Here is a 24985-nt window from a genome sequence, read left to right as displayed (position 1 = left end):
CCCTCACAGCTCCGTAGGCAAGCACCATGGTCTTGTAGCGGATGCGAGCTTCAACTGGAAGCCAGTGGAGAGAACGGAGGAGCGGGGTGACGTGAGAGAACTTGGGAAGGTTGAACACCAGACGGGCTGCGGCGTTCTGGATGAGTTGAAGGGGTTTAATGGCACAGGCAGGGAGCCCAGCCAACAGCGAGTTGCAGTAATCCAGACGGGAGATGACAAGTGCCTGGATTAGGACCTGCGCCGCTTCCTGTGTGAGGCAGGGTCGTACTCTGCGGATGTTGTAGAGCATGAACCTACAGGAACGGGCCACCGCCTTGATGTTAGTTGAGAACGACAGGGTGTTGTCCAGGATCACGCCAAGGTTCTTGGCGCTCTGGGAGGAGGACACAATGGAGTTGTCAACCGTGATGGCGAGATCATGGAACGGGCAGTCCTTCCCCGGGAGGAAGAGCAGCTCCGTCTTGCCGAGGTTCAGCTTGAGGTGGTGATCCGTCAGCCACACTGACATGTCTGCCAGACATGCAGAGATGCGATTCGCCACCTGGTCATCAGAAGGGGGAAAGGAGAAGATTAATTGTGTGTCGTCTGCATAGCAATGATAAGAGAGACCATGTGAGGTTATGACAGAGCCAAGTGACTTGGTGTATAGTGAGAATAGGAGAGGGCCAAGAACAGAGCCCTGGGGGACACCAGTGGTGAGAGCGCGTGGTGAGGAGACAGATTCTCGCCACGCCACCTGGTAGGAGCGACCTGTCAGGTAGGTCGCAATCCAAGCGTGGGCCGCGCCGGAGATGCCCAACTCGGAGAGGGTGGAGAGGAGGATCTGATGGTTCACAGTATCGAAGGCAGCCGATAGATCTAGAAGGATGAGAGCAGAGGAGAGAGAGTTAGCTTTAGCAGTGCGGAGCGCCTCCGTGATACAGAGGAGAGCAGTCTCAGTTGAATGACTAGTCTTGAAACCTGACTGATTTGGATCAAGAAGGTCATTCAGAGAGAGATAGCGGGAGAGCTGGCCAAGGACGGCACGTTCAAGAGTTTTGGAGAGAAAAGAAAGAAGGGATACTGGTCTGTAATTGTTGACATCGGAGGGATCGAGTGTAGGTTTTTTCAGAAGGGGTGCAACTCTCGCTCTCTTGAAGACGGAAGGGACGTAGCCAACGGTCAGGGATGAGTTGATGAGCGAGGTGAGGTAAGGGAGAAGGTCTCCGGAAATGGTCTGGAGAAGAGAGGAGGGGATAGGGTCAAGCGGGCAGGTTGTTGGGCGGCCGGCCGTCACAAGACGAGAGATTTCATCTGGAGAGAGAGGGGAGAAAGAGGTCAGAGCACAGGGTAGGGCAGTGTGAGCAGAACCAGCGGTGTCGTTTGACTTAGCAAACGAGGATCGGATGTCGTCGACCTTCTTTTCAAAATGGTTGACGAAGTCATCTGCAGAGAGGAGGAGGAGGGGGGGGGGCGGAGGATTCAGGAGGGAGGAGAAGGTGGCAAAGAGCTTCCTAGGGTTAGAGGCAGATGCTTGGAATTTAGCGTGGTAGAAAGTGGCTTTAGCAGCAGAGATAGAGGAGGAAAATGTAGAGAGGAGGGAGTGAAAGGATGCCAGGTCCGCAGGGAGGCGAGTTTTCCTCCATTTCCGCTCGGCTGCCCGGAGCCCTGTTCTGTGAGCTCGCAATGAGTCATCGAGCCACAGAGCGGGAGGGGAGGACCGAGCCGGCCTGGAGGATAGGGGACATAGAGAGTCAAGGGATGCAGAGAGGGAGGAGAGGAGGGTTGAGGAGGCAGAATCAGGAGATAGGTGGGAGAAGGTTTGAGCGGAGGGAAGAGATGATAGGATGGAAGAGGAGAGCCTGTCAACTATGTGTCTGTTTATCCCTGTTCTCTCCTCTCTGCACAGACCTAGTTGTATGGGTCAAATTAAATCAATTGTTATTTGTCACATGCTCCGAATAAAACAGGTGTAGACCTTACAGTGAAATGCTTATGGTCAGCCAGTACTGTGATAAGATATTGTGGAAAACAATACATTTGGAGATTGTCTGCACTGTGTTTGTTACATAGCCAGACAGTTTTAGAGAAATTATTCAATTTTCACTTAGGTCCCCCAAAAAGCTAGGTCAGGCTCTGACTGCATACATACTGTACTGTCTTTTGTGGGTACTTAGACCCACTGCGGCCCCTCATGATGAGTTCTGATTTATTTGGGCCCCCACCCATATCAAAGTTGCCCATACCTTTGTCTAGAATTAACATTATGATGAATTTATTTGACACTTCTAAATTCTATGGCAACCATGTTAGCGCCCCATTAACATTACATGAGGAATATTTAAACAATGCTATATATCTTAAAGTGGAACTGACAGTGTTTTAACGACTTTGCAGATTTCAAAACCAACTTCATAAGAGGTTTTAAAAATAGGTTCTACAATGGCATACAGTAAGGCACTGTTGGCAGAATATATGAATGCAGTTCAATGCATGATTAATATAATTTACCAATAAAATGTCTTGGTAGTCCAAGAAATATTGCAATCAGGTTGTAAATCACAGCTGGCCTAGTATATTGTTTGCTGCCACCTCCTATTCGGGTTGCAGCGTTTCAGTTCCAATTACTTAATATTTTAAACAAAAACAGACCACTTTAACTAAGGCTGGGAATGTCAATACAATCAAACTATTCATAGGTTGCAGCTCTGTCACTCAGTCGCGTCATGCCATTGTTATGAATGTTCTCAAGCCGCCCTCTCTTGGCGGCGCCATAGCAGTGCCCTAAAGCAGTGAGAAACCCAGTCATTCTGGATGGAGGCTAACTACTGCGTAGTCAAATCAAATCAAATCCAATTTTATTTGTCACATACACATGGTTAGCAGATGTTAATGCGAGTGTAGCGAAATGCTTGTGCTTCTAGTTCCGACAATGCAGTTATAACCAACAAGTAATCTAACTAACAATTCCAAAACTACTGTCTTATACACAGTGTAAGGGGATAAAGAATATGTACATAAGGATGTATGAATGAGTTATGGTACAGAGCAGCATACAGTAGATGGTATCGAGTACAGTATATACATATGAGATGAGTATGTAGACAAAGTAAACAAAGTGGCATAGTTAAAGTGGCTAGTGATACATGTATTACATAAGGATGCAATCGATGATGTAGAGTACAGTATATACGTATGCATATGAGATGAATAATGTAGGGTAAGTAACATTATATAAGGTAGCATTGTTTAAAGTGGCTAGTGATATATTTACATCATTTCCCATCAATTCCCATTATTAGAGTGGCTGGAGTTGGGTCAGTGTCAATGACAGTGTGTTGGCAGCAGCCACTCAATGTTAGTGGTGGCTGTTTAAAAGTCTGATGGCCTTGAGATAAAAGCTGTTTTTCAGTCTCTCGGTCCCAGCTTTGATGCACCTGTACTGACCTCACCTTCTGGATGATAGCGGGGTGAACAGGCAGTGGCTCGGGTGGTTGATGTCCTTGATGATCTTTATGGCCTTCCTGTATCATCGGGTGGTGTAGGTGTCCTGGAGGGCAGGTAGTTTGCCCCCGGTGATGCGTTGTGCAGACCTCACTACCCTCTGGAGAGCCTTACGGTTGAGGGCGGAGCAGTTGCCGTACCAGGCGGTGATACAGCCCGCCAGGATGCTCTCGATTGTGCATCTGTAGAAGTTTGTGAGTGCTTTTGGTGACAAGCCAAATTTCTTCAGCCTCCTGAGGTTGAAGAGGCGCTGCTGCGCCTTCTTCACGACGCTGTCAGTGTGAGTGGACCAATTCAGTTTGTCTGTGATGTGTATGCCGAGGAACTTAAAACTTGCTACCCTCTCCACTACTGTTCCATCGATGTGGATAGGGGAGTGTTACCTCTGCTGTTTACTGAAGTCCACAATCATCTCCTTAGTTTTGTTGACTCGTCGTTGTTGGTAATCAAGCCTACCACTGTTGTGTCGTCCGCAAACTTGATTGAGTTGGAGGCGTGCGTGGCCACAGTCGTGGGTGAACAGGGAGTACAGGAGAGGGCTCAGAACGCACCCTTGTGGGGCCCCCGTGTTGAGGATCAGCGGGGAGGAGATGTTGTTGCCTACCCTCACCACCTGGGGGCGGCCCGTCAGGAAGTCCAGTACCCAGTTGCACAGGGCGGGGTCGAGACCCAGGGTCTCGAGCTTGATGACGAGCTTGGAGGGTACTATGGTGTTGAATGCCGAGCTGTAGTCGATGAACAACATTCTCACATAGGTATTCCTCTTGTCCAGGTGGGTTAGGGCAGTGTGCAGTGTGGTTGAGATTGCATCGTCTGTGGACCTATTTGGGCGGTAAGCAAATTGGAGTGGGTCTAGGGTGTCAGGTAGGGTGGAGGTGATATGGTCCTTGACTAGTCTCTCAAAGCACTTCATGATGACGGAAGTGAGTGCTACGGGGCGGTAGTCGGTTAGCTCAGTTACCTTAGCTTTCTTGGGAACAGGAACAATGGTGGCCCTCTTGAAGCATGTGGGAACAGCAGACTGGTATAGGGATTGATTGAATATGTCCGTAAACACACCGGCCAGCTGGTCTGCGCATGCTCTGAGGGCGCGGCTGGGGATGCCGTCTGGGCCTGCAGCCTTGCGAGGGTTAACACGTTTAAATGTCTTACTCATCTCGGCTGCAGTGAAGGAGAGACCGCATGTTTTCGTTGCAGGCCGTGTCACTGGCACTGTATTGTCCTCAAAGCGGGCAAAAAAGTTATTTTGTCTGCCTGGGAGCAAGACATCCTGGTCCGTGACTGGGCTGGGTTTCTTCTTGTAGTCCGTGATTGACTGTAGACCCTGCCACATGCCTCTTGTGTCTGAGCTGTTGAATTGAGATTCTACTTTGTCTCTGTACTGACTCTTAGCTTGTTTAATAGCCTTGCGGAGGGAATAGCTGCATTGTTTATATTCGGTCATGTTACCAGACACCTTGCCCTGATTAAAAGCAGTGGTTCACGCTTTCAGTTTCACACGAATGCTGCCATCAATCCACGGTTTCTGGTTAGGGAATGTTTTTATCGTTGCCATGGGAACGACATCTTCAACGCACGTTCTAATGAACTCGCACACCGAATCAGCGTATTCGTCAATATTTTTATCTGACGCAATACGAAACATGTCCCAGTCCACGTGATGGAAGCAGTCTTGGAGTGTGGAGTCCGCTTGGTCGGACCAGCGTTGGACAGACCTCAGCGTGGGAGGTCTAAATTACACTATTGTGCCTCGACATACGATGACATTGCTGAAGTAGTCAAATATTTAGTAGGAAACAACTTTTCCAGCATTATCATGTAGTCAAATTTACTTTAGACAGAAGGCGATGTTGTCATTAGCTTGCAAAGTTTGTAAAAAATAGCTAGCAATGCTAACGTTAGATAGCTCAAATCCAGTGGCTGCATCTATACTGCATCTAGAGGGCACGCAAGATAGCGGTAAGTGCAGAGACATTTTTGGGGGAATTATTGGAGTTATTGTATTGGAATACCTTACCCAAATATGACCATTTGGTCATTTCTAAGGTCATAAAACCCCGTATGAATATGGTTTAGTTTGTTTACCAAAGTAGCTGATTACTTTCTGCAAGTTATTCACCTCTAAAACTAAGTTTGCGACAATACTAGACAGCCGGATCAGCTAGCTAGCTCAAAAACTAGCTTGTCTACATGGAAACTTCCAAAACCAAAAGAAAGGAAGTGGAGAAATTGTCATATGAACAATTAACAGCAACACATGGTATGGTATGGTTTTGGCTACTCCTCTTCAGAATTGTGGGGGGAAATACTACTATGGGTGATGAAAATGTGGTGAGCACGGACTACAATGCTCACAACTTGCAGTCCGCAGCACTCCAGTCAAGCCATAGGGAAAAAAGATGAGACGCCAAGAGGGTACAGTGGGGCAAAAAAAGGTATTTAGTCAGCCACCAATTGTGCAAGTTCTCTCACTTAAAAAGATGAGAGAGGCCTGTAATTTTCATCATAGGTACACTTCAACTATGTCAGACAAAATGAGAAAATAAATCAAGAAAATCACATTGTAGGATGTTTTATGAATTTATTTGCAAATTCTGGTGGAAAATAAGTATTTGGTCAATAACAAAAGTTTCTCAATACTTTGTTATATACCTTTTGTTGGCAATGACAGAGGTCAAAAGTTTTCTGTAAGTCTTCACAAGGTTTTCACACACTGTTGCTGGTATTTTGGCCCATTCCTCCCTGCAGATCTCCTCTAGAGCAGTGATGTTTTGGGGCCGTTGCTGGGCAACACGGACTTTCAACTCCCTCCAAAGATTTTCTATGGGTTTGAGATCTGGAGACTGGCTAGGCCACTCCAGGACCTTGAAATGTTTCTTACGAAGCCACTCCTTCGTTGCTCGGGCGGTGTGTTTGGGATCATTGTCATGCTGAAAGACCCAGCCATGTTTCATTTCAATGCCCTTGCTGATGGAAGGAGGTTTTCACTCAAAATCTCATGATACATGGCCCCATTCATTCTTTCCTTTACACGGATCATTCGTTCTGGTCCCTTTGCAGAAAAACAGCCCCAAAGCATGATGTTTCCACCCCCATTCTTTACAGTAGGTATGGTGTTCTTTGGATGCAACTCAGCATTCTTTGTCCTCCAAACACGACGAGTTGAGTTTTTACCAAAACGTTCTATTTTGGTTTCATCTGACCATATGACATTCTTCCAATCTTCTTCTGGATCATCCAAATGCTCTCTAGCAAACTTCAGACAGGTCTGGACATGTACTGGCTTAAACAGGGGGACATGACTGGCACTGCAGGATTTGAGTCCCTGGCGGCGTAGTGTGTTACTGACGGTAGGCTTTGTTACTTTGGTCCCAGCTCTCTGCAGGTCATTCACTTAGTCCCCCTGTGTGGTTCTGGGATTTTTGCTCACCGTTCTTGTGATCATTTTGACCCCACGAGGTGAGATGTTGCATGGAGCTCCAGATCGAGGGAGATTATCGGTGGTCTTGTATGTCTTCCATTTCCTAATAATTGCTCCCACAGTTTATTTCTTCAAACCAAGCTGCTTACCTATTACAGAATTCAGTCTTCCCAGCCTGGTGCAGGTCTATAATTTTGTTTCTGGTGTCCTTTGACAGCTCTTTGGTCTTGGCCATAGTGGAGTTTGGAGTGCGACTGTTTGAGGTTGTGGACAGGTGTCTTTTATACTGATAACAAGTTCAAACAGGTGCCATTAATACAGGTAACGAGTGGAGGATAGAGGAGCCTCTCAAAGAAGAAGTTACAGGTCTGTGAGAGCCAGAAATCTTGCTTGTTTGTAGGTGACCAAATACTTATTTTCCACCATAATTTGCAAATAAATTCATTAAAAAATCCTACAATGTGATTTTCTGGATTTTTTTTCCTCATTTTGTCTGTCATAGTTGAAGTGTACCAATGGGAGAACTTGCATAATTGGTGGCTGACTAAATACTTTTTGGCCCCCCTGTATGTCACGTCATAAGATGCAAAACAATATTGTAATGCTTTTGACAGCAAAGATAGATGAAAGGGCAAATGGGTTGGAGGACATGGTTAGGGAGAATACGATGAAAATTGAGGCCACGAAAAAATCTGTTAACTTTATCTTTGGAGAAGTGAAAACTTAAAAGTGACATGAAGAAAGTGGAAAATATCTGCCAGAGAAATGAACAGAATGTGGCTGCACTTGAGCAAAAGGTGAATGGGGTGGAGATATACCATGGCAGGTGGAAACTGAGGCTCCATAGAATTGCAGAGCAGGCCAGTGAGGACATAAAATTCAGAGTTGTTGACATCTGTGGAGCTGTCATTTCCAAATCAAAAGCCAAACTTCAGGAAAATGTGGACATCGTTCATCATTAGATATCATCCTGACCAACTTGCCCTCTAAATACACCTCTGATGTCTTCAACCAGAATCTCAGTGATCACTGCCTCATTGCCTGCGTGCGTAATGGGTCCCAGGCCAAACGACCACCCCTCATTACTGTCAATCGCTCCCTTAAACACTTCAGCGAGCAGGTGTTTCTAATTGACCTGGCCCGGGCATCCTGGAAGGATATTGACCTCATCCCGTCCGTATAGTATGCCTGTTTGCTCTTTCATTAAAAGTGCTTTCCTCACCATCTTAAATAAGCATGCCCCTTTCAAAAAATGTAGAACTAAGAACAGATATAGCCGTTGGTTCACCCCGGACTTGACTGGCCTTGACCAGCACAAAAACATAATGTGCAGTTCTGCATTAGCATCGAATAGCCCCCGCGATATGCCAGTTTTCAGGGAAGTCAGAAACCAATATACTAAGTCACTTAGGTAAGGCTAGCTTTTTCAAACAGACATTTGTTAGCTTTTTCAAATATAAATTTACACCCTGTAGCACTAATTCCAAAAAGTTTTGGGACACTGTAAAGTCCATGGAGAATAAGAGCACCTTTGCCCACTGCACTGAGGCGAGGAAACACTGTCACCACCGATAAATCTACACTAATCAATAATTTCAAGAAGCATTTTTCTACGGCTGGCCATGCTTTCCAACTGGCTACCCCTAACCTGGCCAACAGCTCAGCACCAACTTGCCTGAGCATCACCCTGCTTCTCCTTCACCCAAATCCAGACAGCTGATGATCTGAAAGAGCTGAAAAATCTGGATCGCTACAAATCAGCTGGGCAAGACAATCTGGACCCTCTCTTTCTAAAATGATCCGCCGAAATTGTTGCAACCCCTATTACTAGCCTGTTCAACCTCTCTTTCGTATCGTCTGAGATCCCCAAATATTAGAATGCTGCCGGGGTCATCCCCCTTTTCAAAGGGGGAGCCACTCTAGACCTAAACTGTTATAGATCTACATCCATCCTGCCCTGCCTTTCGAAAATCTTTGAAAGCCAAGTTAACAAGCAGATCACTGACCATTTCGAATCCCACCAGTTCTCCACTATTCTATCTGGTTTCCGAGCTGGTCATGGGTGCACCTCAGCCACGCTCAAGGTCCTAAACGATATCATAACTGCCACCAATAAAAGACAGTATTGTGCAGCCGTCTTCAGGCTTTCGACTCTGTCAATCATTGCATTCTTATCGGCAGACTCAATATCCTTGGCTTTTCAAATGTCTGCCTCGCGTGGTTCACCAACTAGTAGTCTATCACAGTGCCATCCGTTTTGTCACCAAAGCCCCATATACTACCCACCACTGCGACCTGTACCCACTGGCTCCAGGTCATCTATAAGTCTTCGCTAGGTAAAGCCCCACCTTATCTCAGCTCACTGGTCACCATAGCAACACCCACCCATTGCACTCGCTCCAGCAGGTATATTTCACTGGTCATTCCCAAAGCCAACAACTCCTTTGGCCGCATTCCCTTCCAGTTATCTGCTGCAAAGGACTGGAACGAATTGCAAAAATCACTGAAGCTAGAGACTTACATCCCCCTCACTAACTTTAAGCATCATCTATCAGAGCAGCTTACCGATCATTGCACCTGTACACAGCCCATCTCTAAATAGCCCACCCAACTACCTCATCCCCATACTGTTATTGTTTTGTTGTTGCTCTGTCTCTACTTGCACATCATCATCTGCACATCTATCATTCCAGTGTTTATGCTAATTTGCAATTATTTCGCCTCTATGGCCTATTTATTGCCTACCTCTCGACTCTTCTACATTTGCACACACTGTACATAGATTTTTCTATATTGTTATTTATGTGTAACTCTGTGTTGTTGTTTTTGTCGCACTACTTTGCTTTATCTTGGCAAGGTCAGAGTTGTAAATGAAAACTTGTTCTCAACTGCCTTACCTGGTTAAATAAAGGTGTTCTCAACTGGCCTACCTGGTTAAATAAAGATGTTCTCAACTAGCCTACCTGGTTAAATAAAGGTGGTCTCAACTGGCCTACCTGGTTAAATAAAGGTGAAATACATTTTTAAAAGTTTGGGAAGATTCAAGGATCAAGACATGAGACCGAGGACAACCATCATCCGGTTCACCAACAGATCTACTCAGGATCTTCTCTGGAGTCTTGCAAGTTCCTCATCAAGCAGACATTTAGGTTCACTGGGGATCTGAGCTCAAAGTGATATGAGAGAAACTGTGGCCGATGGTGGCTGCAGCTCGAAAGGCAGGGAAAACATAATTTTGTTGTCAGTGCAAGAGTCTCCATCGATGGGAAAGAAATGCAGCCAAATCAGAACATTTGAGAGTCGAACTCGGACAGAACTGGTCAGGCCTGAAAACAGCCTAATTGACAGGTGAAACGCAGCCTTTCTCTGTAAAAATATTGGACAGCTACTTGCATCCATCTTTTAAGAAAGACTTAAAGGTCTTGAGAAAATCATTGATATCCTGTCTGGTTTTATTAAGGACAGACATACATTATATGCAATCATATTCGACTAGTATTGGACTTGATAGACAACAATGAGAAAATTATGGAAGACAGCTTTTATTGGTAGACTTTTCAAAACTTGATACAGTTGAACATTATTTTCTTTTGAGACTCATATTTATTTTGGTTTTTCAAAGTGTAACTTTATAATAATAGTAACAGCTCTGTTAAATTATCCCATGGAACTTCAGAGAGATTCGACATTAGATGTGAAATTGAACAAGGATTCCTAATTTCTCCTTTGTTATTGGTCACACAAGTTATGGCCCTTCATATCAATAAGGATAGCTTTAGGGGTATTCAGAAACAAGATAAAGAGATAAAATGTTCAATTGTCTGACGCCACCACCATTTTCTTTAAAGATCGTAATGAAATCAGAAAAGCTATTGAGAGTATTAATGCCTTCTCACATGTATCAGGTTTATCTCTGAATGTTAGAAACGTGAATTATTTGTGTCGAAAAGATTGTGACATAAACTCAGTGTGTAATATCCCTGTAAAAGATGTGATCACATATATTGGTATTAAAGTCAGCGAAGATCAGAAAGGGCCAACTGAAATGGATCTCCTATTGTAGAGAAAATTGGACAGAGATTTACCTCCTGAGATCTTTCTTTATCTGGACGTTTACTTTTAGCAATCTGAAGGTCCAGGTGAGTTTCTACCTCCCTTGCCTTAGATGTTCTTCTGTCAGTAACTATAATGATACTAAATTATTTCACTTCATATGGCGGAATAAAGCTCATTATTTAAGAGAAGCGGTAATATGTAGCACCCAAGGTGAGGGAGGGTTGAATGCTCTGGATATTAACAGCTCTAATATATATATAATATATAATTTTTTTCCCCACATAGGTATACAATCTGGAATAATAAAGAAAAAGAAATGCAAAAAAAGTCTTTGTTTTTCCAGAACTGGTTTGACAACAACATTATCTCGGTTAAACAATTATTGAATAATGACTCTTGAGAATTCATAAGAACACACAATGTTACATTCACTCCTGAGGAGTATAAAATTGTTGTTAGAGCTGTCCCTAATGTTGCTTTTCTTTTAGGAGAGAGAATATAACAATATTCCAAGCGCAATTGTTGAGGATATTGCAGCCTCAATACAACAAGGAATTTACATTTTAAACTATAAATGTAATAACATGTATATAAGAAAACTATGTGAAGATGTTACTATTCCCTCTGCTAAAATGTACTGGAATGCAGCCCTATAATTGTTTAACCTTTATTTAACTAGGCAAGTCAATAGCTATTACAAGTGAACTGGAACAAAGTCTTGTTGTTGTCTGGCAAATATGGTATCTAATAAGGTGAAAGTAGTATCATACAAACTCATTCATAGAATCTACCCTGTAAAGACCTTTATTATACACAGATTTAAAATAGCTATTGATAACATGTGTATTTTGTGGTTGTGACCCAGAAACTCTTGACCATTTATTTTGGGACTGTTCTGATGTCTGAAGATTCTGGAGTTAGAAGATTTTATTTTAAAATAAACTACTATTAATGTTAATCTGAGAGACTCTGATATTATGCTTTATTTTGATCCAAATGATATGGACCCTGATTTATCATTCATTGTTAAATGGTTTATTTTTTCATGTAAGATTCTTTATCCATACAATGAAGTGAACAGAGAACACATCCTCTTCACATTATTTAAGATCGAATTGAAATATTATCAAATTTAAAAAATGAAAATATATCTTGACATGTAATAACACTGTCTATTAGGTGTATGTACTATTGTTTGTATGTTTCTGTTTTTGTATTTGTTGTGTTGATAAAATTTAAAAATGTTTAAAAAATAAAAAATAATAATAAAGTCAGATGCAGATCTAAAGCATCTAAAGTCAGATGCAGATCCAATCCACTCTAATGCACTTCTGATGAAATCTTAATCAGCGTTCATAGACAAATTATTCAGTAGAATGTTAAATCTGGCATCAGTCCAAAACAAACCTTAAAAACAATATTGTGACGAAATTTGCAACCCACGAATAGCATGTTAACCCATAAGGATTATTTAATTAAATGAAAAACATCTTTTAAGTTTAAATGTTACAACAACCTATAGCTACGTTTTTGATATTTGGAGTTATTAAAAACATATTGATTAGGGTCACAGCATATTACGCACATCTGCAAGCATAGCAGCAAAGGCTGAACAAATTATTTAGCTATTTTGTTTCAGTATGTTAAAATGCTATATACTAATAATAAGTGGACATTATAAAATGCAACATTTGTTTTATAAAACAATGGCCAGTTTGGGTCACAGTTGTGTTTTTTTGTAAAAACAAATATTCTACGTCTGGCCAGCGAATTGGTTGTGTTTTTCAATATGGCTCGTGCTCTCTTATTTGTCAATCAAATGTACTTGTCATGGAGAAAATGGGTGGGAAGGCAGGCAAGTTCCGATTCAGTCGTCAAAACGTGGGTTGGACAAGCAGGCGTTGGCAGGCAAAGCTGCAGAAGGACGAGCAGGCTACTATTCCCCATCATTCATCAGTGCAATTTTGACGGCCAATGAGCTGAAAAACGTTTGAGATGGTTAATTTAATGTTCCCTGGTTAGATGTTAGCGCATCTTGCTCTGGCTAGCATTAGTTGTTGATCTTGATGTTGTTGATGTGCATACGTAACTGAGGGGGAGAGAGCCTACCTTTTCTTGGTTGTTTGATCAGTAGTATTATGAAGTTTCCAAATGTAAGAGGACTCCCATGGTATTTACATATTTGCAGAAATCAGTGGAGGCTGCTGAGGGGATGACAGCTCATGATAATGGCTGGAATGGAGTGAATGGACCCATAAACACCGTATGTGTTTGATACCATTCCATTGACTCCATTCCAACCATTATTAATGACCCAGCCTTTGAACAGTTGCAACTGCCTGTAAACACTCCGGCCCTGGAAAGGACAGACGTAACGGTTTTCGTCCGTCGAAGGAGAGGAGGACCAAAATGCAGCGTAGTTCGTGTTCAACATGTTTAATAAAAGACGATAACTTGAACACTGCACAAAATAACAACCGTGGCAAAACCCAAAACAGTCCTATCTGGTGCAGAGAACACAAAGACAGGAAACAACCACCGACAAACCAACACAGACCTATCTGGTGCAGAGAACACAAAGACAGGAAACAACCACCCACAAACCCCAAAACAGTCCTATCTGCTGCAGAGAACAAAGACAGGAAACAACCACCCACAAACCCCAACACAGTCCTATCTGGTGCAGAGAACACAAAGACAGGAAACCACCCACAAACCAACACAGTCCTACACAGACAGGAAACAACCACCCACAAACCCCAACACAGTCCTATCTGGTGCAGAGAACACAAAGACAGGAAACAACCACCCACAAACCAACACAGTCCTATCTGGTGCAGAGAACACAAAGACAGGAAACAACCACCCACAAACCAACACAGTCCTATCTGGTGCAGAGAACACAAAGACAGGAAACAACCACCCACAAACCAACACAGTCCTATCTGGTGCAGAGAACACAAAGACAGGAAACCCACACCCAACAGTCCTATCAGAGAACACAAAGACAGGAAACAACCACCCACAAACCAACACAGTCCTATCTGGTGCAGAGAACACAAAGACAGGAAACAACCACCCACAAACCAACTGGTGCACAGACAGGAAACAACCACCCACAAACCAACACAGTCCTATCTGGTGCAGAGAACACAAAGACAGGAAACAACCACCCACAGACCCCAACACAAAACAAGCTACCTAAATATGGTTCCCAATCAGAGACAATGACTAACATCTGCCTCTGATTGAGAACCATATCAGGCCGTACATAGAAACGGAAAAACTAGACACACAACATAGAATGCCCACCCAGCTCACGTCCTGACCAACATTAAAACACGGAAAACACAAAATAACTATTATTTACTGCAGTGTCTATTAATTGTCCAAACACACGGCTGCTTTCCCACTCTATATTGCAATAGAATTTTCACAAATGTCTCACTATACGTCATTCTTAAACATTCTATGAATTTATGAAAAGGACAAAATGACCATATCTAAACGCTCGCTTGTCAGAAAATGTAAAAAAATAATAATAATAAGTAATATTCATCCTGAATATGAACAGATTTGAATGAAATGTCATGTTGCTAAAATGCTGTCAGTTCCACTTTGTCTAGAATTAGAACAATATTCAGAATTTGAATGTCACGTTCGTCGTACTAATCGGACCAAGGTGCAGCGTGGTATGCGTACATTCTCTTTTATTGCATGAACACCGAACAAACCAACAAAAATAACAAATGAAACGTGAAGCTACACAAAATAGTGCTCACAGGCAACTACACATAGTCAAGATCCCACAAACATAAAAGGGAAATGGCTACCTAAATATGATAATGGTATAATATGATAATGGTATAATATGAAATACCATATCAGGCCAACATAATATACAAAACCCCTAGAAGAACAACACTTGGGCGTGACATTGAAAAGTTGGCCCAGGTCTTAATACATGGCTCTGCATCTGACTAAATGGGGTGACCAAATACAGTCACTCTGTGGGCAGGCAGTCAATCCAGTCCGTACTCTCATGTCACATTTCATACATTTTCATGGACACTAGGTTGATCATGTGAACATAAATAAATGAAATAAATGTAATTTACCAGACACTTTTATCCAAAGCGACTTACAGTCATGAATGCATACATTTTATGTATGGGTGGAATTGAACCCACTACCCTGGCGTTACAAGCACCAACTGAGCTACAAAAGGAGCCCATTGTGGATAACCTACAGCTTTGAGAGGTATAGTATGCCTCTACTTTTCAAAAGAGTTTAGTGCTTTTGTGATTGTCATGCACCTATAGACCTTCAGTACTACTTGAAAAGTAGTCACTTAATTTTCTAGTTCCCTTAAAACTTCCTCTGATGATTTATCCAAACAAAATACAAGAAATACTGTATATAAAACCCACGTTGCTGCTGTGTCTAAGGGTAGATTGACGTGTTGTTTCATGTTCTTGCAAGACAGACGTTTGTTAGAGGTGTTATTCTCAGAGGCAACCCCTGTCTTTCAACAACATACAACAAATGAAGTCTTGAAGGACTACTGTCTAATTAGTGTCCCTCTCATACACTAAGTTCCCTTGTGTGTGATTAGTGAGGTGTGTGTGTGTGTGTGTGTGTGTGTGTGTGTGTGTGTGTGTGTGTGTGTGTGCGTGCGTGCGTGTGTGCGTGCGTGTGTGTGTGTGTGTGTGTGTGTGCGTGCGTGCGTGCGTGCGTGCGTGCGTGTGCGTGTGTGTGTGTGCGCGTGCGTGTCTGTGTTTCTGTTTTGCTGTTATGATTTCACTATGCATGCGATAACAACTACATGTTGTCCATTTTTGTTTATTTAAAATGTTTTTATTCTAATGGTGTGTGTCTTCATTGCAATCACACCACAGACATTCAACCAGTGTTGACACGCCCAAGAGTTCTCAAAAAATATTGTTTATATTTTGGGTCATAAAGAATTGTGCTAATTACGGAAGATTATACTGTATACTATGAAGTGAAAATAATATATTAAATTCTCTTTTTAAAAGTAATTTTTCATGTTGAAAGATAAGGTAACCAAATCATGGTGATGGCCTTTTTCTACAGTAGCCAACTATGGTTGCTTCCATAATGGTTATGAATGGGCTATGAAAGCTAATCATGAATGCTTATACACACACTTTGTTCTTTTGGTCTGTTTACACCTCAGAACAGTACACCCCAGAACAGTCTATGGGGCTGTTACCTAATTGAATAAATTATTAATGCTGGAACCCTCTGGGATGGTTTAAAAGACTGCTGCTCCTTTCTGTTCCTAGGGAATGTATAAATGCTTTACTAATGTCATTAGACAAGCTGGGCCTTGGGATTACAATATATTTTTGCGTTGACCCTTAATGATCCCCTGGAACAGCACTCTCTGTGAAAGGGTGACTACTCTAATGAATCACATGTCAAAACCTACTCACAGATATTGAAAGGTTGAGAGAGAGGGGAGCTCAATGGAATACAATATTAAAAAGGTAGCAGCCTAAGTCATAATTTAAAAACATAGTCACGACCAAAATGATTGACACTCTTGATAAAGATGAGCAAAGAACTGAGCTACTGTACATTGTATGCAACAAAAAAGAAAAAACTATATTTATTTTATATTAATACAATTGCTAAGAGAAAAATATGTTAGTAAAAAAATATCTAAAAAGATATAGGTGTCAAAATGATTGGCACCCGTGTTTTCAATACTTGGTGCACCTTCCCCATGCGCGGATAATGGCACTTTGCCCTTTTCTATAATGTTTTATTCGATTGAATAACACATTTGGAGGGATCTTAGACCATTCCTCTTAACAGAATCTTTCCAGATTCTTGATATCCTTCGATCTGCGCTTATGGACTGCTCTTGTCAATTCAAAATACAGGTTTTCAATGGGGTTCAAGTCCTGAGACAGAAGGATATTGCAAAATGTTGATTTTTGTGGTCAATTAAACATTTAATTGTGGATCTTTATATCTGCTTGGGGATATTGTCTTGCTGGAAGAGTCACTTGCGGTCAAGTTTCTTTCAAGGCCAAACCCACCACTGGTGTGCCTGGCTGAAGAGATGTATTTTCATCTACTCTGACCATAGCACTAGGTTCCAATCCAAGTGGCAATGCTGTAACTCCAGGCATTTATATGTGTTGGTTGCTACCAATAAAGGCTTTTTTAAGGCAAGCCTCCCGAACAAGCTTTCTCACTGTGTATGTGCAGGCAAGCCTCCCGAACAAGCTTTCTCACTGTGTGTGTGCAGGCAAGCCTCCCGAACAATCTTTCTCACTGTGTGTGTGCAGGCAAGCCTCCCGAACAATCTTTCTCACTGTGCGTGTGCAGGCAAGCCTCCCGAACAAGCTTTCTCACTGTGCGTGTGTAGGCAAGCCTCCCGAACAAGCTTTCTCACTGTGCGTGTGCAGGCCAGCCTCCCGAACAAGCTTTCTCACTGTGCGTGTGCAGGCCAGCCTCCCGAACAAGCTTTCTCCTGTGCGAACAAGCTTTCTCACTGTGCGTGTGCAGGCCAGCCTCCCGAACAAGCTTTCTCACTGTGCGTGTGCAGGCCAGCCTCCCGAACAAGCTTTCTCACTGTGCGTGTGCAGGCCAGCCTCCCGAACAAGCTTTCTCACTGTGCGTGTGCAGGCCAGCCTCCCGAACAAGCTTTCTCACTGTGCGTGTGCAGGCCAGCCTCCCGAACAAGCTTTCTCACTGTGCGTGTGCAGGCAAGCCTCCCGAACAAGCTTTCTCACTGTGCGTGTGCAGGCAAGCCTCCCGAACAAGCTTTCTCACTGTGCGTGTGCAGGCAAGCCTCCCGAACAAGCTTTCTCACTGTGCGTGTGCAGGCAAGCCTCCCGAACAAGCTTTCTCACTGTGCGTGTGCAGGCAAGCCTCCCGAACAAGCTTTCTCACTGTGCGTGTGCAGGCAAGCCTCCCGAACAAGCTTTCTCACTGTGCGTGTGCAGGCAAGCCTCCCGAACAAGCTTTCTCACTGTGCGTGTGCAGGCAAGCCTCCCGAACAAGCTTTCTCACTGTGCGTGTGCAGGCAAGCCTCCCGAACAAGCTTTCTCACTGTGCGTGTGCAGGCAAGTTTACCACTGTTCCAGTAATCTTACACTTCTTGATTGTTGCCCTAATAGTGGCAAGTGGTACAATTGGTTTTTCAATAGTTTTTTTGTACCCACTGCCTGATTTCTGAAAGTCAACAACTATTTGTTTCTCGTCATTTGTGAGTTCATTGTCTTTCATTATGCTGATGGATGACAATGGATTTTACATTTGTGTTACCTCATTTTTATAACCCAGTGAAACAGGAAGCCATGAAAGGCCAAAATACAGTTACTTAAAATGAGATTAACAGTAGAACAGTAGAAGGTTAATGCAAATAACATTTTGATAACATTTTGTTAGTTGTATAAATTCTTATGAATATAAATCTATCTTTTTGTTTTTTTGTATTACTTATGAAAGAAAATATGTTTCTCTGAGTATTAGTATAAAAAATGTATTTACAAAATGTGCATACAGTATAGCTCAGTATTTCTATGATTTATTTTACAGTCTTTTTTGCTCATCTATACCAAGGGTGCCGATAATTTTGGTTGTGACTGAATAAAGAGCAGGGGGGAGGGATGTCCTCACAGGACAAGGTCCTATCTTGAGATCTGTGCATGGAATTCACCAATGTCATCAATGCATGATTTATGAGAGAGATTGGGTCTCATGAGGGATTTGGCACTCTATGATTACAGTTCGCTCATGAAAGGACGCAGAGCCCAATTCAAACAAATTACTGAAAAATAAAAACTCAAAATATGTCCGTCTTTATGTGCCTTATAGACCTATGAGCCAATCAGCATGTATGCATGTTCTAGTGTGCACTTTTTGGAAACAAATCAGTATGTAGCTGACTAATGAGAATCATGACGTGGGATTCCTCAAGTGGATGAGAGAAGGTGGTTCAGAAAGGGGATAAATTCAGAGACATCCAATGCCAGTCGGTTCAGAGTGTCATCTACCAGCTGTGTGTGAAACCTGGTGCACAAGGCTGGCCTGGTAAGTATTGGACTTAACAATCCATTAACATAACTGGACCTTGTAACCAACAGTATGTTTTCTAGATGATTCACATGATATGTTTTACGTTACAATCAATGCACCAGTTTGACAATGCAGACTGTTTTTATGCAATTCTTTCACAGATATTTTATCATGTAGCAGTAAATACAAACTGAACTGTATCAGTGACCACAGAGTCATTCTGTACTGATAGTGGTACATGGCTGTTATATTCAAGAAAGTGCTGGGAGTTGGTGATATTGGCCTACATTGAAAAAATGTCTGGCACACTTTCCATTAGAGATTCTGCTAATCACTGTAGATCAATTTACAATATTCTGCCTCTTTTTTTGTTGTAAAGTATTTTACAGGAACATGGAGCCAAACAACAGAACAACACATACGGTAACAGAATTCCTCATCACAGGATTGGATGAAGTACAACACCCAAAGCTGGTGGGACTAGCCATTTTGTTGGTCCTCTTTCTCATTCTGATCGGAAGCATCACCAACATTTGTGTCATAGCATTCAACAAGCCTCTGCATACCCCCATGTACTTTTTTATTTGCTCGCTGGCAATGGTAGACATAGTCTACACCAGCGGCATTAGTGTTACAATGCTTAACGTTCTCCTTGGTGAGGAGAGAAGAGTCCCCTATGCACCCTGCATGATACAGTGCTTCTTATTTACTTTAGGAAGCACTATGGAACCCTTCGCTATTGCTCTAATGGCTTATGATCGCCTTATTGCAATTTCATATCCTCTTCGATATCAGACTATCTTAACTAATAAAAATGTATGTTTACTTATAATAGCGACTTGGGCACTAGGCTGCATGTTTGCCAGTTTGTTTACTGGCTTGGTGAACAATCTGCCCTTTTGTGGCTCAAATAAACTCCAATACAGCTTTTGTGAATATGCAGCATTAGTAAGAGCAGCATGTGTGAATCCTACATATTATTTCAACGCAATATCTGCTGTGGGGACTGCTATATTATGGGTTAATTTATCCTTGATAATCGTCTCATACATGAAGATAGTTTATGTAGTGATACAAATGTCTTCATCCAAAGACAGGAGGAAAACATTTAACACCTGTGTCTCCCACATGATAGTGGTGGCTTGCTTCTTTATCCCCAAGGTGTTGTTAATGTTGGTCACCAGGGTTGGTTTGGTTCTCACGCTCTCTCATAGAAATGGCCTAATCATTGGCTCTACTCTGGGCCCCTCTCTTGTGAACCCACTTGTGTATTGTCTCAAAACCAAGGAGATTAGAGGGCGCCTGAAATATATTTTCAAGAGATCTGAAATTAGTCCAAATATGTAATGGTTAGGGTTACCAAAGCCATTTCTTGTTTCTTGCATGTTCCAAAAAAAATGTGGTTTAGTCAATATTGTTTCCATGTTATTTCATCATCATTGTAATCATGTTGAATCAATGTTGAGTTTGATTGAATTTACGAAAACTCATCAGTGGCTTGTATCTCAAATGAACCAGTCAGGTTTCAACTCTGAATCAACAAGAGTGTTAAGGTTTGCTTGATTTAGATCACAGGTCTCAAACTCATTCCATGGAAGGCAATGAGTTTACAGGTGTTCACTCCTGTCTTTTACTGCTCACGGGAGGTCACTGGTTAGTTAGGAACTCCCCTCACCTGATACCTTAGGGTCTTAGTTGGTCACTGGTTAGTTAGGAACTCCCCTCACCTGATACTATAGGTCTTAATTGGTCACTGGTTAGTTAGGAACTCCCCTCACCTGATACTATAGGTCTTAATTGGTCACTGGTTAGTTAGGAACTCCCCTCACCTGATACTGATAGAGGAATTTTAAATTCCCTTATGTTTTATTGCCAAAACCAATTAGGTGTGTTTTCCTTAATCAACCTTTTACAGATCGATTCATGTTCTCGATAAGGCCAGCGCTTTGGGGGTGATAAGAACTATGTTTCTTCATATTTATATCCAATTTCTGACCTATATGCTCAATTACTTCTGGTAATCCAAATCGCGGAATTATCTCCTGACATAATGCTCTAGCCACTGTTTCTGCGTCTGCTGAGGATGTAGGAAACACTTCTACCCATTTGGTATATTTATCAATTATTGTTAAACACCACTTCTTGTTTTCACTCTTAGTTAATTCAATATAGTACACCATGAGCAAAAGTTTTTAAAATAGTTAGTTATTCCATATGCTACAAAGTGCTGTTTAACCATTCCTACCATCCCCCCTGTTGATACATGGCTTTGCCATGTATCAATACAGCAGCATATTTAAACAGTGACTTAGGTAAAACAGGTAGATTCCCTTTATGCCAAATACCTCCTCTATCTACAGCTCCCATTCTGACCCATTTAGAAACTTATTTACCCACTATGTTATCTTTGCTCTTCCTGGCCCCCCTCTAACTTCTCTGCTCTCCCACCTTCCCCTGATTAGCCGTGATCCGTCTCGCCTCAAGGTCTCTGCGGTGCGGGGGAGGGCTCCTCTGTATGTTTCTCATGTTTTCCAAATTTGAACTACATGGGAACTACAAACCCATGGACCCTCTTTTAGAAAAAAAAATGTCTATGAGCGGCTTTTCTCCAAATTCCTTAATCAATCTATCTTAATCCCAACAATAATCCTAACTCCTCATAGATGTCCTATATTCCTGTTAAATATAATACTATTTAAAAACTTATAATCTAATAGATGCTAACCATATTAAAAATCCTTCCTACACTAACAAGCCCTCTCCTTGGGGACCCTCAGTATTCTATCTGACAATAACATGGGTTTAATATGTGTTGCAAAGTGTGGAATAAAACTTTGGTCCTGGAAAACAGAGTAAAGCAGAACAAAGCATTCTTATAACCCATCTGGTCCTCTCAGCTATTCTTATCCATCATCAGGTGGGCACCATGCCACCCTTCACAACAGGGAGAACAAACATACATGGGTCAGCCTCAGTCAGTAAATAATACAGGAATTAGGGTCAGAAATCCAGTAACCATCATACCGGTATACTTACCAAACCAGTCTCCCAACCAGAGTGGACAGTCAGACTCCTCTACCCCCGCCATGGTCCTCATCTCAGCAGATAGTGCATCAAGCCCATTTAAGGCCCTTAGATATACTACCATCTGGACTGGTGTTATCAGGGATATATACGTACAACATTGTTCACTGAACATTTTGTAGACTCCCCCCTGACTAGCAAGAAGCATATTCTAAGCAAGTCCATTCTGTATAAGACAACCACAAATTGTCCCTACCATCAAAACCAGTCTCCGTGCCTCATTGATCAATAGCTGAATAGTCTAACATTAATTACCTGATGGGATTTTTAGCATAGTGGTGACAGGTTCGGTCCAGGGGTGATAGAGGAGTGTGTCTGGCCCCGGTCCGTCTGAGACCTCCGGTTTTGGCAGTACCTTAATAGAAAACACACCCACCGTGTCTGTCCCGGTCCTTTGTAGTCCGGGGGGTGCAAGTGCCTGCATCAGAGAGCTTAATAGATTTGATGGTTAGTAGGATTTCATCACCTTTACAAAGTTCAACAGTGCTCCCAGGTTTCCCCCATATCATGGAAAGCCTATCTACCTTTGTGGGATCCCCTATGCTATAAGATATCCTCTTCTCCAGTCCCAAAACTGTCCCAAGTTGGTTATCATACGGACACCCTCCCCTATTACACAGGTAATGTCTCCCGTCTTTTGACACTCCTGTAACCGAGTGTTAAAACCAAACAAAAATATCTCAATTTCTTCCCTGCCCTGGTGGCTCTAAATATGTTATCTTCCACTATTTATTCTCAATGATAAATATGACTTTCTCTCTGTTACAATACCAAATCCCTAATAGCCCATTCAAAAAACTTCACAGCTAATGTTATAAGACAGAATCCTGAACCACTTTCTCATTTGCGGTTCAAACAGTAATTCTAACCCTCAACCAAAACTGCTTCATTTCTAATGAATTTACCTTAATACTAGTAACTCAATATGACCCCATTCATTATACAAATGACTCTCCCCCCGAGGCTGATCAGACCTTGGGAGCCAGTCATGATAAGGTCAAAAGGTCATACCATATTAGGCATAAAGTACCCTTTATCTTTTGAATAGAAATAGTCACCTGTATAATTCCAACCCATAAAAAAAACATCTCATAAGGTTCCATATGTGAGCCCGCCTCTTTAAAATACCCTTGCACTAAACCAGGGGTGTCAAAGTCAAATGGACGGAGGGCCAAATAAAAAATTTAGCTACAAGCCGAGGGCCGGACTGTTCGAATGTTCATTGAAAAAATTTTAAATGACGCATATAGTCTAGTGAACCTAATTGAACCTACTGAAAACCTAACAAATATATTCCAATATGATCAGATAAATAAAGCAATATTTTCTTATGGCTCTGTCAGTAATCTTTAATTTTCAACAGACACAAAAGACAAATTTCCTTTATATAAAAATCCCCATAACATGAACATTAAATGAAAGAAACCGGTATTCAAGGCACCATCAGTAGCCTATATTTTCTATTTTAGCAAAAGTGGGCTAAATTTACTTCAAAGAAAAAAACAATAATAGCAATTTTCTATCATCCACTCAACTTGGTTTTAAATGCCTTCACTGTACTGTACATATCAGAGATGACACGATCCCGACCCTGCAGCTGCAAGTTCATTGCATTCAGATGACTCGTAATGTCACACAGAAAAGCCATTTCACACAGAAACATTTCGTCTCGGAGTTGTGTTGTGTCTTTCCCTTTGCTGTCCAAGAACAGACAAATCTCCTCACGAAGCTCGAAACATCTTTGAAGCACCTTTCCCTGGCTTAGCCATCGCACCTCTGTGTGATAAGGCAAATCACCATGCTCCGTTTCTAACTCCGTCAGAAATGCCTTGAACTGGCGGTGATTCAAACCTTTGGCTCTGATAAAGTTAACTGTGCGCGTGATGATGCTCATTACATGCTCCATTTTCAAGGCTTTACCGCACAACGCTTCCTGGTGTATGATACAATGATAAGCTGTCAGCTCACCTGTCGCGTTTTCCTCTTGCATCTTTTCCCGTATCTTCCCCACCAGTCCGCTCCTGTGTCCACACATCGCAGGTGCTCCGTCGGTTGTCAAACCCACGAGTTTTTCCCAAGGCAGCTCCATCTCATTTACACATCTTGACACCTCTTCATACAAATCATGCCCCGTAGTTGTGCCATGCATAGGACGTAAAGCCAAAAACTCCTCTGTCACGCTTAGGCTGGAGTCCACTCCGCGGATGAAAATTGACAACTGGGCAATGTCAGAAATGTCGGTGCTCTCATCCACAGCCAAGGAATATGCAATGAAATCTTTTCCCTTTTTCACAAGCTGCTCTTTTAGATTGATGGACAACTGGTCTACTCTCTCGGCAATGGTGTTTCTGCTCAGACTCACATTTAAAAAGAGTTGCCTTTTTCTGGGCAAACTTCGTCACAAACTTTAATCATGCAGTTTTTGATGAAATCCCCCTCCGTAAATGGCCGGGCTGATTTAGCGATCTCTTCTGCCAAAATAAAACTGGCCTTGACAGCAGCCTGGCCTTGTGATTTGGCTTTTTTGAACAGAGCCTGTCGAGATTTGAGGCCTCGTTTTAATTCCTCTGCCTTTTGTAGCCTTTGTTCCATGTCCATATTCTTGTTTTTGTCCGCGTGTTTCGTTTCATAATGTCGTCTCAGATTATACTCTTTCAGTACCGCCACACTTTCTCCACACAGAAGACACACAGGTTTTCCAGCTACCTCCGTGAACAAATACTCCGACTCCCACCTTGTTTGAAACCCCCGGTTCTCAGTGTCCACCTTCCGTTTTGCCATTTTTGATGGGTATCTGAAAGTTAATTTTACTGTGATGCTGACAACTGCTGTGCCAATAAATATTGAAATGAAGCAGCCTACTGCTCGGTGCGTCACCGTTGC

At 42.4% G+C, this 24985-nt stretch overlaps 1 protein-coding gene across 1 annotated transcript; it reads left to right on the top strand.

The window, feature by feature from the left end:
• Positions 1-18991: 18991 nt before the first annotated feature.
• Positions 18992-21277, top strand: LOC123993885 (olfactory receptor 481-like). Its single transcript, XM_046296352.1, has 2 exons — positions 18992-19033; positions 19398-21277. The coding sequence occupies exon 2, from the start codon at positions 19412-19414 to the stop codon at positions 20363-20365; it is 954 nt and encodes a 317-aa protein (XP_046152308.1). The 5' UTR covers positions 18992-19033; positions 19398-19411; the 3' UTR covers positions 20366-21277.
• The last annotated feature ends 3708 nt before the right edge of the window (positions 21278-24985 follow it).

This window comes from Oncorhynchus gorbuscha, linkage group LG13 (genome assembly GCF_021184085.1).
Source record: "Oncorhynchus gorbuscha isolate QuinsamMale2020 ecotype Even-year linkage group LG13, OgorEven_v1.0, whole genome shotgun sequence".
NCBI classification, from domain to species: domain Eukaryota; kingdom Metazoa; phylum Chordata; class Actinopteri; order Salmoniformes; family Salmonidae; genus Oncorhynchus; species Oncorhynchus gorbuscha.
This window is presented reverse-complemented; position numbering and strand designations above follow the sequence as displayed.

Excerpts from the sequence above, each read along its gene's own strand:
- LOC123993885 (XM_046296352.1), top strand. The coding sequence starts at position 19,412 with ATGGAGCCAAACAACAGAACAACACATACGGTAACAGAATTCCTCATC.